A 16,006-nucleotide genomic window follows, 5' to 3' on the forward strand; every position below is an offset into this window, starting at 1 on the left:
CCATCCCCCTCGTAAGTGGAATCAGGACAGTTTGGTTTTGTTTTTAAATAGTGTGGTGTAATTAGTCCTAGACACCTGTTTTTAGTTGATTTCCCTACAGAGGTATCAAAAGGGCTGGAGCAGGGAGAGGGGAAGGGAGGGGAGCCCGGAGGGCTAAGCAGCAGCTGTGATGCCAGGTGAAATGAATGGCCCCAAAGCTGCCTTTTCATTGGTGCAGCTGAAACATCTGGAGTGATTTTAAAACCACAGAGGATTCCCTTGTTTTATGTTTTGGGAGTTGGGTGGAGTCTGGCCCGCCGTAAGGGCTGAGAGCAATAAGATTCTGGCGCTTGCCACTGGAAGGCTGGTTCCTTTAAAGACAGACCTGCCGGGACAATGGTGGCGTAATGATAAAGTTGGAGTTCAAAGGACGCTGTTGGCTTTAAACTCCTGGGCCAGATCCCTTGGTCTCCCCAAGCTGCTTTGCAGAGAAGCAGATGGAAGGATGTGGGGAAGGGCAGAATGGGTCAAAGGTAGCTTTAAGACATCTTTACATTCTCTGCTGATAGGGACTTGAAGCCTGCTCTCATCTTATGCCCGGCCTCCTGTGCTCCAAGGGGCTGTCCTGATAGCTGGGGAATCAGCCAGATGCATCAGCTTTGCGACCATGCCCCCTTCGCTGAGGCCTGGGAGAGAAATTGGAATGGGAGCCGTAAGAGTGGCCAGGGAGCTTTTCTTGCATGCTGCCTGGTCTTGCTAGCCTTTCTGCCTGCTTCACCTGGCAGAGTAGCCCAAACTGACTGCAGTGCGGCACTATGCAACAGGTGCCTCCCGCATCTGCAAGGGTGATGCCCCTTCTCAGGTGGGGCTGCCTCCAAGCACCAGTCTCAGAAAAGAAGCTGGCACTTTGCGCCAACACTGTATTCATTACAGTTCCTTTTAAAGAAAAGCCCTTGCTCCCAAGGGACCTTTGGTCCGGCGACCTCAACATGCTGGCAGTGTCCATCGCCCGGTCAGTTTGCAGTGAAGGGGGATTTAGCCTATTGAGAGCAACAGGCTCCACTTAGTTAGAGCCTTAGTACTCCTGGAGCCACCTGGCTTTACCAAGGGCGCAGGGCTTCCAGGCCTGTGCAAACCAGGTCATCAGTGAAGCACAGCTGGGAAGTTTGGCTTGTTTTCTAGTGGAAAAAACTTCTATGCCTAAACTCTGTACCATTTTCTTTTTACTTCAATATTATCTTAATAACATTATTAAATTTGATCTTAAGTCAGTGACTCTGGGAAAGCAAAACGAGATTGTCATTTTACCTTGAAATGGAGATTCCCCCAACTCCTCCAGGGTATAATTCACAGTAGCTGTGGGGACGGTGTCCTCCTAGCAGACAAGCTCTGCAGCCTGGCTTTTCCAGAGCTGCTGGATACCCACAGATTTGAAGTTAAGGGAGCTGCAGGTACTTAGTATCTTTCAAAGCCAGGCCATCATCCTGGAAAAAAAAGGCTTTTATTGTTTGTCTCGTTTTCTCCCCCAATCATTGATTTTATAAATCCTCTGCAAATGCTCAGATTAGTTACGAAGGCGGCAAAAGTAGCTGCTGACAGATAAACCCCCTTCTCCCTTTTCTTTGCGTGTGGTTCTGTTGCTTGGTGTGCAGTCAGTTACAGATATTGACCTTGGCCTTCCCTCTCCTTAAGAAAGTTCAGTACATCTGGCCTTTTAGGATTCAATACAAGAGAAAATATTTGAGAGGTGTGGGGGGAAAAGAGAGAGCAGAAAAGTTCCTCTCTGTAATACTTTGAGAACATTTGGTCCATCTGGGCATCTGAGCCCCACTGACTTTTAAAGAACATGAGAGAGAGAGAGAGAAAACAAAAGATATTAGCCAGATCTTCCTTGAGCAAACAGTAGAGCAGTTGTACGAAGCCCTAATGTCTCAATGCGTTTTCCCTCTGTCCTTGGGAGGTCTTAGAGACAATTAAACACATTTGTACACACAGCCTGTGCAAAATAAATAAAGCAGCAGCAGCAGTAGCAACAACGTCTCCTTGGTCGTTCCAAAAATGGCCCTGAAGGCTCTCTCTGGGCTTGGCTGGCAGGAGGGGTTCTGATGAAGCAAAGTCTTTAGCAGCCCAGGAGCTTTGCTTTCCTGAAATCCAATGCACCAGTGAGCTGCTTTGACCAGCTGCCCCTCCCCGGCTGCCCCTTCTTTTTCATGTGCGTTCAATCTCTTTCGCTTCTCCCACTAGCCTTCTCTGTCATGACAAGGAAGGATAATCGCCATGCCGTTATTCCTGGCCATGGTACCAGGGATCTTGAATAACCAACCTTTGCGCCCCCTTTCCCCCCCACGCTCCAAAAAATTTTCTGGGATTTTCTTTCTTTGCAAATATTTTCTAAGCCATCTCAAAAATGCTTTTTGGAAGAGTAACGCTGACACCTGCTGGCAAAGGTGGAGCCAGCGGTGGCCTGTAGCCTTGCAGCACCGTAGGGGAACGCAAGACTTGGCCTATTTGCCAAATCTGCCAGGTAGGTTTATCATGTTAAAGAACAATTCCCCCAACTCAATTTTATCTGCTGTTTCTCAGCCTATTTTTCTTAGAATATGTGTTTAGAAGTAGATTTCCTGAGCTGGAAACCCTGTTTCTTTCTGTTTTAAGTTGCCGTGTGTGTGGGCTAATCACTGGTGATTTCTGCCCAGGAACTAGCATGTGCCTGGATTAAACATGAACATTTAAATGATAAAAAGAAAAGGAATGATAGCTACCTCTGAGAAAGGGCAACCATGCCAAAGACTGACTAGATTCACAGAAGACTGGAAAAGCCAGACACAGTCAAAGCTATTTCAGTTCATACCTCATGCAACTTGATCAAACAGGAGGGAATCTATGCTTGCTGCCATATGTACTGCAGATTAAGTATTGTTTTTACCGTACCATTGTTGCTGGGGAAGAGAAAGAGGTGCTGCCTTCATTTAGAAACTGATTGGCCTTAGGAGGAGAGGGAAGCTTACGCTGTCCCTAATAACAGGGCTTTGTGTTGCCTTGAAGACACTGCAGTGGGATTTTCATTTTAGAAGAAGGAAGTTGCAGCTAGCGGAGGGTTGGCGTGTCACTGTCAAGACTCCTCCTGATTTTTGATTGTAAAGGTCACAGTCCCAGACGGTTTTTTTGTGGCAGACCTTTAAGATCCGTCTCTTGATCTTGACCTATTTTGCTTTGCCATTTACCACAAATTCCAAGAGAAGTTGTTGCTGACTAAACCTACTGATATCATCTTTGTAATCTCAGAGAGCACAGAGGGGAAGTAACTCCTAGTCCGTGTACTCTAATTGGTGGGCCTACACCTTTGATAATTGTACAGTATTACGCCCACAGAGAGTAGAGAGACTAATTCTTCACTGTATTTCATCTCTAATTAGATGTGCAGGCATGGTGGTTTTGCTTTTAAGGAGCTGCTTTTAATGAGCCTCCACTTACTGGCAATCATTCATTTCTTGATTTGCCATCAAATCTTCTGTTTTAAATCAATTAACAGATTGGACCACCGGGAAAGTTTTTTGTGGGCTGCCAAAATACCTGTCAAAGCTTCTAGAGATTTTACCCAGATCCTTTCCCTGATAGAAATTGGGGTTTTTGGTTTTTTGTTTGATAATCTGGGGATCTTTTGTTTCGAATTCCTGGATTTTGTAGTTTTGGGGACTGTAAAGGGCATCTCTTCTATTATGAGAATAGTGCATGCATTTCTTTCCTCGAACCAAACTCTGGATCCTAACATTCTTCGACCCTGGGAAAGTTCTAATCTGGATTGGACCTTTGCTGCTTGGACCCTGCTCCGTTTGGAAGCGGTTCTAGTTGAACAAAGAGCTAGAAGTGCACTGTAAACCCCAGGGGAAAGTAGTTCATCAAGACACAGGTTGCTGATTAGTTCCCAAGTGGAGTTGAACATGTTGGTCCTGACCTGAAAAGCTTTAAGTGGCTTACCTCGTCTTGTTGGGGAACCACTTCACAATTCTGGCAGCATCCATGGAGGGAGATCAATGGAGACACTTGAGCCAGTGGTCTCCTGGTTTAAACAGGAGGGGACCAATAGTGGGGCATATTCCAAAAAGGGAGTATCGAACCCACCTTTTGTCCTTCAGATGCCTTGGTTATTGGGTCTTGAGATCAAACTGCAAGTCATAATATACATTTCTTCTGGCTTTGGGCAGCGGGGTGGGTCAAAGGATAGGGATAGTTGGGGGTTGCTGTTTTTATTGTTGGTGCTTTATATTTGGTTAGGATTGAAAGATCAGCTGAGAAATTAGGTGGATGGACAGGACACAATTAAGGGCACTAGGGTTTGATGCCAGGCCCTTTGGCGTCGGTGGAAAAGCCCTTTCCTGCAGAGCTTCCCAAAAAAACACCGTGCCTGATTCCTGATAGTTGACCCCCGCCCTTCTGTCTAACCTGTGTTACTATTTTTTTTTAGCTGAATTAACATCCTCAAAGTCTCTTCCAGATTCACTTCTGAGTCTTTGCACAACTCTCTCTCTTTTTTAGGTTTCCAAGTATGAGACCCGTCCTATTGGTTCAGGAGAAGCATTTCTGATGAGTCATTTGCGAATTAATATAAATTGCCCAAATTTTCACAGTTTCACTCTCCTGTTTTGCTGCACCCTTCACGTAACATGAGTAACAAGTTCTCCTCCTTCAGGGTCTCCTGGTTATTTCCTCTCTCCTCTCTGCAGTTCCTCCAGCCTGTTGAAAAGACTGTAGCATTTCTCCTAACCTTGTCCTGGTTACAGGGATAATAATTACCCAGGATAAGATGGTATGTACAGTACGTCGTCTGGCAGGCTGCTGTTCGTTGGGATGTTGGGAATATTTTAACGTTTGCATTAAAAAGTTAAACAGTTAATACTCACTCCTCAGGCCATGGCGGCGGTACTGTGTAGCAGCACACACTAACGAACGTTCATGAAACACATTGTGTTACTATGTAGAGACTTCAGAATTGCCCCAGTGTGAACCCATAAGGTAGATACCCTTTGCAGCAATGCAGAACGATTGGCACCCAGACATGCAGGCTGCCTTGCACTGGTGTGAAGGGGTTTGCATCGCTGCAGTGGCTGAAACGTCAGTTCAGAGTGGGCTGGAGTTGCATGTTTAGAAATCTGAGGCTCTTCTGGGATCAGTGTGAGTCAGTGTTTGTGATGACAATAGAGGAGATGCTTTTTTGGAGCAGGAGGAAGTCTTTCATTGTGTTATGCAGTCTCCCTAGGCACGTTCCTACCTCCCCATTTCTTCACGGTGCAGTTTTTCAGCCCTCCTTTTGTACCCATTGGCTTTTATGCTGTGCCAGGGTTAATTTTTCTCTCGCACTCTCCAAGGTGCATCCACGCCATAGCAGGGCTGCCCAAAGGCCAAGTGCCGCCTGCGGAGTCCTGGAAACATGGCTTATGGCCGCACTCTGCCGGTCTCTGCAGGAGGTGATCAAGGGCAGGTTTTTATCTCTGCTGAGCTCAAACAAGCTGCTGCATCGCTTCATCTTCAGAGCATTCATGTCTAAGTGACTATCAGGGTTACCTTCATTTTGCTGTTGGTAAAAGCTGTGGATGTGTCTGGGAACTTGGGTGTGGCTTTTGGGCTCCTGGCTGGTTGCCCGGATCGCCCTCAACAGATGGAGTTTGGGTACCTCATGTGCACAGCCAGGGGAAGGCTGTGACTCAGAACTAAGGGAACTGCCACACGCCCCTTTTATATGTAGGCCCACAGAGGAAGAGATGTACAGTCAGCTGCAATCTCTCTCCAGGGCAGGGGAGTCTGAACCAGATGCTGGCCCCTTGCTCAGTGCTGGCTAGTTTGCCATTGTTGTGGTGTTGAGTTTTTACCAGATTCTGGTACATTCCCTTTGTTGTATTTAACCCTGAAAAGGCAAAGGGGATTTGAAAATGGCCTGCTGAGACAAGCCGTTGGTCTGTAGATGCCCTGAGGAAAGTGGCTTGTGGTGATGCCCTTAGCAGCAGCTCCTGGGTCAGTCTGACGTTCCTAGAATTGTATGAGGTACCGATAGTACAGTAAGCGTGTGTGGCCGTTTGACCATGAGAAGCGGCCCCTTAATGATGATGAACACCCTGCCTCTGGGCTCCTTAGTAATATCTACTACATACAATCGCGAAATTTGTCTCTATGGCCTACCTGCCTGCTTCCCGCCTGCATCTCTGGCCTGTCTCCTGATGCTGCCCTTTACGCATGGGACATACTCCCCTTTGAGATTCCTACAGCTCCCATCTCCTGTTTGGCTGAACCCCTCCTTACATCCTGCCTCTGCCGGCATGCCTGCGGCTCGCTCCCGTCTGGCACTGGGTGGAAGAGCTGCAACTTCTGCCTTTCTGCTAAACTCGGTTCATCCCAGGCCTGGTCTCCACTGGGGTGGGGGTGGGGGTGAATAACGTAGCTGAAGTCGAGGTACTTAGACCTTAGACCTGTCTTCACTGTGGTGAGTCGACGGCTGCTGCTCCCCTATCGACTCCGCCTGCTCCTCTTGCAGCAGTGGAGTACTAGAGTCGATGGGAGTGTGCTCGGGGGGTGGGTCGATTTACCGCATCTAGACTAGATGCGATGGATTGATTGCTGTCCGCCGATCTGGTGGGTAGTGTAGACATACCCTTGGTCTTTGATACTTGGCTGTACGGTGCCTAGCACAAGGGAGGCCTCATGCTTGACTGAGGTTCTGAGGCACTGTTGTAAATAGAAAAAGAACAATATGTAGCCACAGAAGGCATCTCGCTTAGGTGAAGAACTAGGAAATCAGCAGCGGGCTATTAAACCAAAAGAGTCCAATAACCCCTTAACTCCCCGCCCCCCCTTTAAACACGAGCGTGGCAAATGGTGTGGCTACAAATTAAGACATAAACAAGGAACTTTGCTGCTCTGAGAAATGTTTTTCCTCCATGGAATTTTCATTCAGCTGTTTTTTATGCGTCGCATCTGTAGTCGAGCGCCACAGGCCAGATCTAAGAGGGCCACTTTATGCAGTTTGTGGCCAGAAAACACCCTGGCTAAGGCAACATGAAATGTTTAAGGGTTGTTCTCCCCTCCCCCCCGTTAGCCCCTTTGTCTTGTTGATGTCTCACAGGAAATGGTTTATGGTTACGTTTTCTATTTCTGTCACGGTGCTGGAGAGAGAGAGTCTCCTATGGCCAGAGTGTTTCTTGTTTTGAACCACTCACTCTTCTTTTCAACCTTTCACAGCAACAGTTGGAGGAGGAAGCAGCCAAACCACCAGAGCCTGAGAAGCCGATCTCACCCCCACCTATTGAGTCCAAGCATCGCAGCTTAGTGCAGATAATCTATGATGAGAACAGGGTAAGTCACTTACCGACTAGCACTTGCTGAACTGACTGACGTATTAACATAGCAGTTGTGCTGTGGATATGCACTCCCTACTCAACTAGCTTCGCGTGTATTGTCAGGAAATGACTGCTTGTACCAACTGACTGGGGCCAGGCCAGTGAGGGGGGGATCTGGATTTCCGTCAACAGTACACGCAAATGGCCTACGTGCCATGTGATCTCTTGTGGAAATTGTGAGAGATGCTGGTTGGTGGATGTGACAGGAGCAAGCCAGAGCAAAGGGCGTTAATTGTGTAGTGTGGCTCTTTGTTGCATGTTCTATTGCTGGAGGGGGTGAGGGTTTAATGGGATAAGCCTTGGATTTGAAATGCCTAGGATGATGCCCTGGAACCCGACGTGATCAACCAACAGGAACCACTCAGCGTAACATCCTCCTGGGGTAAATTGGGTGCTTGAATTACTGTATGCTGACCTGTAGGATGATCCCTTAGAAACATAGGCACTCTTGTCTGTGTGGGAGACACAGATCCTGTGATGCTTTCTGTCCGCTTGGTGACCTTACCCAAACTCCCTTCCCACGGCTGGATGTGCTGGCGTGGGGTGTGCTTTTGGGGGGCCCCGTGGCCCCCTTTCTGTGTAGCTTGTAAGCACAGTATTGAGTCTGAAATGTTCAAACTTGGGTGCCTCAGACATCCAAATCCCATATTTAGGCACCTATGTGTAAGTAGCCTGCTTCCCAGAGGTGCCTAGTGCCTGCAACTCCCATTGGTTTCATGTCTGAAAATGTTGGCCTATGCCATATGCAGAGCACTTTACTATCACAGGGATTATCTGAGAGGTTATCGCTAGCATTCTGCATCTGTCTGGTGTGCGGGGTTCCCTGTGAGCTCAGTGCTGCTCCTGTTAGGGCAGTGTTTGGTCGTGACTCCCGGTGGGAAATGTGAGACCTTTTAACATTTAAACAGAATCAAGCAAAGCAAACCTCTCCAGGACCACTTCGCACACACCCTTACTCTTCAAGGTCAAGGACTCTCAGCGTTTCAAAACAGATACAGATACATTATCACAGCTTATTATATTTCCCTAAAGTTAAGTATCCTCACACCTTCTTGTCAACTGTCTAAATGGGCCATCTTGATTATCATACAAAAGTTTTTTTTCTCCTGCTGATAGCTCATCTTAACTAATTAGCCTCTCACAGTTTGTATGGCAACTTCCAACTTATCTGTGTGTATGTATATTTCTTCTTACTATATGGTCCATTCTGTGCGTCCAATGAAGTGGGCTGTAGCCCATGAATGTTATGCTCAAATTTGTTAGTCTCTAAGGTGCCACAAGTACTCCTGTTCTTTTTGCAGATACAGACTAACATGGTACTCTGAAACTTATTATTGTTGTAACTGATATGCGTTTTTACTCTTCTGTGATAAATGTGAGGGTATTGTGGACATTTTTGACTTTGAATAAGGGGTCATCAGCTTGGAAACGTTGTATTAGTGGAATGAGTTTGCCCTTTATTTGTTTTCTGAAGAACTGTGTTGCAGGGCAGGGCCTGTGGCTTTAGCTGTGCCAAGTTCCCAACCCCTTGCATTTAGGAAATCCAGTGCAAACCGTGAGTGTGATTATGCAAAACAGACTTAGAGCGCCTAAAGGCGAAGAGGATTTAAAGGACTGTGTGATCTGTGCTGAACACTTTAAATGGGGCAAGGCGAATGGAAAGGAGATTGACACAAATCAGCGCTGAATCTCTGGAATTTTAATGTGGCAGCAAACTTTAATAAAACGGCGTGAATTGCTGACAGTGTGTAACTCTCCTTGACTGCTAATTCATTAAACAGGGCCAATGCCCGCAATTGGGGTCGAAGGAGAAATGAATCTGGCTGGGTTCTTTGCATTGACATTAGAAAATTGGGCTCTTTTGTACATAATCAAGCACATTCATTTTAGGTGTTGGGTTTAATGGATGATTCTGCATAAAAGGAAAGTGACTAGCCGCTAATTGTTTTGAATTGCGAGTCCTTTGAATTCACTGTGAGCTGCAGAACTCCAGGTGCCTGACGCTTAAAGATTACATGCCCTGGACACTACTCAGAGGTAAAGCAATTACTTTGGCATGGTTGTCATTCTTTATATCTCATATAAACACCTAGATATGCATGATGCTGTGTGGAACTGTATAGAGAGAGGCCAAGATTTTTAGAAATGTGCATGCCTACCTTGAGACAACCTAAAGGGACCTAGGTTTCAGGGGACAGGTGTGTAAGCACTTTCTGAAAACTCTTGACCCTCTTTAAGTCTTCTCCAGTTGTGCGCTCAACATAACTAGTCACTTCGGAGAATCTTGGCCAAAATCCCCACCCAAATTGCTTAGGCTTTAGGTTAAGACAAGAACACCAGGGAGTGGGCAGACACAATGAGGATCACAGGATCATGCAGTCACTTAGGGGAGTAAGCTTTTCTCACAGATGTTGGGGCAGATGTCGCTTGTTGGGTGGGGTTTTGAGCACCTTGGGTTGGTTGGAACTGTGGGGCAAGGTGGATTGGTTTGTTGTCTTTGTTTCACAGTCTGATGGTTAGCTGGATAACTGAAACATTCTACTAATGATCTGAGAAGGGACTGGAGAGAAGACAGAGCACCATCATGGCCTGAGGGCTCAGGAAGGTTGTTCCAATCCTAGAGATCACTCTTTCACGGTACTTGCCAGGTACACAGTGGAAGGTATAAATGTAGTGCTTAGATTTTTGCGGCAGGAGGGGCAGGCAGAGCTCGACTGTCCCTCAAACAGTGTCATCTGCTGGAAGTGCCATGATCCCATTCAAACAGCACCGAGTTACAATACTGCCTATCCAGCTTGCTTGGGGCTGCTGGTGTTACTGAAGTGTTCAGTGGATGGTGCTGAAAAGAATGTGAAGAACCATGTGAGCTGAAATGTGCTGTTGAGAGCAAATGGTTACAATGAACTGGAAGCAGCTGAGCATGATGGCTTGGCTTCAGTTCTTCATTTGTGGTTTCAGTTTGTCTGTGTTCTGCAATTCATACCCCAATCCTGCTAATATTCATTCCTGCCCAAAACCTGGCTTTGGTTTTCCTATGAACCTTCGCAGTAGCATGTGCTTGTTCAAAATGGGTGTGAATCAAAACGGGAGGTCCAGTCCGACTCCAGATGACTAAATAACATTTTCCACATGTAGCTCTGTTAATATCCATATGACGGCTGGGACGTGGAAGGCAGATGCTGCTTCTCTCTCCTCTTTTGGGGATCCAATGTAGAATAATGTGAGGACACATTTTAATGGATTATCTCTGGGTAAAAACAACTTTTTTTTTTTTTTTTTTTTAAATAGAAGGCCCAGCAGGCTGCCAGCCTAGGGCTATGAACTAAGAGCACTTGTCCGCTGCTTTCATGCCCACTGCTGCCTTTCTCAGGGGTGCATTTAACTCCCTTGGGGGCTCAGTACCAGGGGAGGTTGACAAACTGAAGGTAACTCAGTGAAGAGCAAAACAAATTTGTAAGAGCTGGAGGCATTTGGATACTGTGGTGGTGGATACGGTGTCAGAATCTGAATAAAGTAGATAGAAGTCTAGACTGTGTATTTAATTTGTTTCACTAGTTCTTGATAACGAAAGGATTTACAGAGTGGTCCATAGAGTGTTGAGATCTCTTATTGGCCACTGATTATTCGGGTCTGCGTAGAGCTGTGTGAGTGGAGCATGAGTGGTCGGTTTTTAGCAGCAAAAGGCATTCCCATCACATACTTTGTGCAGTGGGCTCATAGAAGCAGGTCTCAGAGTCAAACATAACCCCATGAAGCTGAGTTTCAAAAACAGTGCTGAATATGAATGCCATGATGTTGATGGTTAGGAAGGAAATTACTGTTGATGAATGTAGCCCAATCACACCTCCCAGCTGAGAGGTAGAGAGGCTACCAGTCAATTGCTGGAGAAAGCAGGGTTGCTGGGGAGCTAAGCATCTGTATTTTGATTCATAAGGGGTGGAGGTGGAGAGAAATGGTCTCTCTTTTAAGGCATAGAAAGTAGAAAGATATCCAAGCCCCATGGCAATACAGGCAGCCGAGACAGGCTGTTCCAGGGTGAGAAAGAAAAGGAGTACTTGTGGCACCTTAGAGACTAACAAATTTATTTGAGCATAAGCTTGGGTGAGAGCGAAAGTTGGAATCTGTATTTTGGGGTGGTGATGCATCCCTTGATCCATCCGTTTGAATTCAGAAGGAGGAAAACCAGGCACTTGTTTAAACACCAAAGCAAGGGATTAGTGCTTCACCCCAAACTGGAGTGTCTGCTTCCCCAAGTGTGTGCATGCCCCCGTCCCCCCCCACTCACAGGTTGTGCCAGGCGAGAGAGGAGAATATCACGCTAGAGACTGTGGGAAATCAAGTTAGCCAGCTATTGTGTGACCTACTTTCATTTTGGCGATAGCTGTGATTCTTCAGGGGTGAGTGGATTCTAATTTTAGCCGTGTAGTTCATCAGGGAATTGTATTTCTTCCCACCAGCACATTGGGTAAATGGCGCAGAGGAGCCCCATTTTGTATGGGGCATAGAATATCGGTTGGCATTGTCTGCATCAAAGCTTTACTCAGAATCCAGGCTCTCCTTAGCCATTCACCTTAACACTGTGTGAGTCTCTTCCTCCCTGTGACCTGCTTTACAAGTGTGATTTGAAAGGTCTCTCTGCATCAGGGAGACTTACAATCTTTGGCAAATTTAACCTGGGATTCCTTTCTTACTATATGCAATGTGCTGGAAAAGTTAATCGTATTCCGGAAACACATGGCTGTGCAGATGGGACTAAAGAAGGTAGAAAAGCGCAGGGACCTTCACGGACTTTGTTCTGAGAGAACTGGCTGCATTTGCTTTTAGGGCGAGATTTTCAAAGGCGTAAGTGGCAGTGAAGCGCACAGTTGCCATGGACATTCATCTCACGGTCATTTGTGCCTTTGAAAATATCTGCTGTGTGTGTTGATCCGAGATGCTTTGTCATTCCATCCTCAGTGGGCGTTGGAAATTGCGCCTGCCAGATTTTGCACTTGCCCCCGTTTTGCGTACAAGCCCATGACATGAAATAACTGTGCTGGGACCACCCAAACTGTGCATACAAATGTGGGCCTTCTGCCCACAGAGGGGTGTCACGTGGCCAGCTGCAGTCTGAGGGCTCGTCTGTACAGCAATCTAGGGTATGAATCTACAACGTCCCAGCTTGCTGCACAGGATGAACCTTGTCACGGCTGAGCGTGCTCTGGAGCTTTCAGCACACTGTAGTGAACGTTCGTATACAGCAGGCTCGGGGGCTGTGGATTCACATCTTGGTTTGCTCTGCAGCAACCCGCCGTGTAGAGAAGGCTCTAAATAAAAGCATGTTTGAGATGTGGCCTAGTGTTTTTGCTGCTGCCAAAGGACCAAAGCACGACTGCACCAAGGGTGACATTTTCAGAGATACCCAAGTTCCATTTTCAAAAGTGGCAGAGGCACGTGGGAGCCTGTCACATACAAGTACTTTTTGAAACTGGGTCTGTTTACAAACTGTCCTTGGAACCCTCCTCTTGATTTGACATTTGCTGCTTGACACTCTGTGGGATTCTGCTAAGGGCATGCGAGGCCATGGCATTCGCAGCCACCCAAGGTATGTTCATTTTACACAGTGGCATTCCCTGCTCCTTGGGCTCGCCGCCAGGAGAGCAGTCATGAGTTACCCAATGGAATCTGCTTCTCTAGCCATTGTGAATTGCTGCCAGAGGTTGGCGCACGGCCGGTAATGATATAGTCACAATAGTTATGTAAGAGGAAAATGGGCCAACACTTGAATTTAAGTGTGCAAGTCTCCCCTGTGGGAGAGAAGGATGAATACAGCTTGGTCTGACGCCTCTGAGGTGGTGGGAATCTCCTTAGTTTGTAATTAGTCCTTCTGGGCTGCATTATTGTCTCAAGGCAGCCTCCCCTGTCATTTTCACATTAAATCCCCATAACCAGGGCACATGCACTGGGTAAATTGTTAATAACGTTTTTATTCCACAAGGTAGTTCAGTGGAGATTCCCCGCTGCGCCCCCCCCCCCCTTTTTCTTCACACTTATATATAATATTTTTCTGACATTGCTGACAATTTGGCTTGACATTTCTGGCCCTGAGTAACTCTGGTTTTAAGCAAAAATTCCAGGTCTCCTGTTCAGTGCTGGGTGGTATTTTTTTGTTGTTTGTTTTCCCAGTTACTTTTTGAATGGAACTCATCACACTTTTGGTTTTGTTCAGATCTCATTTGTCAGAGTGCCCTGGAGGACGCTCTCCGGCTCCAGTCAGCCGTCCCTCTCTTTGTGGTCATTAATTCTGCTCTCTGAATTCTGAATTCCCCATCATTGTACACACAAAGTCACTCATAGCCAATTGTCAGTGCATGCTGATGTGTCAGTTTACTTGATTTCCAGCAAGTCTGTGTTCATAGAATCATAGAATCATAGAATATCAGGGTTGGAAGGGACCCCAGAAGGTCATCTAGTCCAACCCCCTGCTCAAAGCAGGACCAAGTCCCAGTTAAATCATCCTAGCCAGGGCTTTGTCAAGCCTGACCTTAAAAATCTCTGAGGAAGGAGATTCTACCACCTCCCTAGGTAACGCATTCCAGTGTTTCACCACCCTCTTAGTGAAAAAGTTTTTCCTAATATCCAATCTAAACCTCCCCCATTGCAACTTGAGACCATTACTCCTCGTTCTGTCATCTGCTACCATTGAGAACAGTCTAGAGCCATCCTCTTTGAAACCCCCTTTCAGGTAGTTGAAAGCAGCTATCAAATCCCCCCTCATTCTTCTCTTCTGCAGACTAAACAATCCCAGCTCCCTCAGCCTCTCCTCATAAGTCATGTGCTCTAGACCCCTAATCATTTTTGTTGCCCTTCGCTGTACTCTTTCCAATTTATCCACATCCTTCTTGTAGTGTGGGGCCCAAAACTGGACACAGTACTCCAGATGAGGCCTCACCAGTGTCGAATAGAAGGGAACGATCACGTCCCTCGATCTGCTCGCTATGCCCCTACTTATAAATCCCAAAATGCCATTGGCCTTCTTGGCAACAAGGGCACACTGCTGACTCATATCCAGCTTCTCGTCCACTGTCACCCCTAGGTCCTTTTCCGCAGAACTGCTGCCGAGCCATTCGGTCCCTAGTCTGTAGCGGTGCATTGGATTCTTCCATCCTAAGTGCAGGACCCTGCACTTATCCTTATTGAACCTCATTAGATTTCTTTTGGCCCAATCTTCCAATTTGTCTAGGTCCTTCTGTATCCTATCCCTCCCCTCCAGCGTATCTACCACTCCTCCCAGTTTAGTATCATCCGCAAATTTGCTGAGAGTGCAATCCACACCATCCTCCAGATCATTTATGAAGATATTGAACAAAACGGGCCCCAGGACCGACCCCTGGGGCACTCCACTTGACACCGGCTGCCAACTAGACATGGAGCCATTGATCACTACCCGTTGAGCCCGACAATCTAGCCAGCTTTCTACCCACCTTATAGTGCATTCATCCAGCCCATACTTCCTTAACTTGCTGACAAGAATGCTGTGGGAGACCGTGTCAAAAGCTTTGCTAAAGTCAAGAAACAATACATCCACTGCTTTCCCTTCATCCACAGAACCAGTAATCTCATCATAAAAGGCGATTAGATTAGTCAGGCATGACCTTCCCTTGGTGAATCCATGCTGACTGTTCCTGATCACTTTCCTCTCCTCTAAGTGCTTCAGGATTGATTCTTTGAGGACCTGCTCCATGATTTTTCCAGGGACTGAGGTGAGGCTGACCGGCCTGTAGTTCCCAGGATCCTCCTTCTTCCCTTTTTTAAAGATGGGCACTACATTAGCCTTTTTCCAGTCATCCGGGACTTCCCCCGTTCGCCACGAGTTTTCAAAGATAATGGCCAAGGGCTCTGCAATCACAGCCGCCAATTCCCTCAGCACTCTCGGATGCAATTCGTCCGGCCCCATGGACTTGTGCACGTCCAGCTTTTCTAAATAGTCCCTAACCACCTCTATCTCTACAGAGGGCTGGCCATCTCTTCCCCATTTTGTGATGCCCAGCACAGCAGTCTGGGAGCTGACCTTGTTAGTGAAAACAGAGGCAAAAAAAGCATTGAGTACATTAGCTTTTTCCACATCCTCTGTCACTAGCTTGCCTCCCTCATTCAGTAAGGGGCCCACACTTTCCTTGGCTTTCTTCTTGTTGCCAACATACCTGAAGAAACCCTTCTTGTTACTCTTGACATCTCTTGCTAGCTGCAGCTCCAGGTGCGATTTGGCCCTCCTGATATCTTTCCTACATGCCCGAGCAATATTTTTATACTCTTCCCTGGTCATATGTCCAACCTTCCACTTCTTGTAAGCTTCTTTTTTATGTTTAAGATCCGCTAGGATTTCACCATTAAGCCAAGCTGGTCGCCTGCCATATTTACTATTCTTTCGACTCATAGGGATGGTTTGTCCCTGTAACCTCAACAGGGATTCCTTGAAATACAGCCAGCTCTCCTGGACTCCCTTCCCTTTCATGTTAGTCCCCCAGGGGATCCTGGCCATCTGTTCCCTGAGGGAGTCAAAGTCTGCTTTCCTGAAGTCCAGGGTCCGTATCCTGCTGCTTACCTTTCTTCCCTGCGTCAGGATCCTGAACTCAACCAACTCATGGTCACTGCCTCCC

General features: G+C 46.9%; 1 protein-coding gene across 37 annotated transcripts in view; it reads left to right on the plus strand.

Moving 5' to 3' along the window:
* Positions 1-16,006, plus strand: part of NCOR2 (nuclear receptor corepressor 2) — a 419,584-nt gene that overhangs the window by 190,482 nt on the left and 213,096 nt on the right. For 36 of the 37 annotated variants that reach the window (XM_038372887.1, XM_043497676.1, XM_043497682.1 and 33 more), the window contains one exon: positions 7,210-7,323. The exons of the other annotated variant lie outside the window; for it this stretch is intronic. In XM_038372887.1, coding sequence (XP_038228815.1) covers positions 7,210-7,323 — 114 coding nt within the window. The remainder of the gene's footprint in view (positions 1-7,209; positions 7,324-16,006) is intronic. 37 annotated transcript variants of the gene reach the window in all.

Source organism: Dermochelys coriacea, chromosome 15 (genome assembly GCF_009764565.3).
Source record: "Dermochelys coriacea isolate rDerCor1 chromosome 15, rDerCor1.pri.v4, whole genome shotgun sequence".
NCBI lineage: Eukaryota > Metazoa > Chordata > Testudines > Dermochelyidae > Dermochelys > Dermochelys coriacea.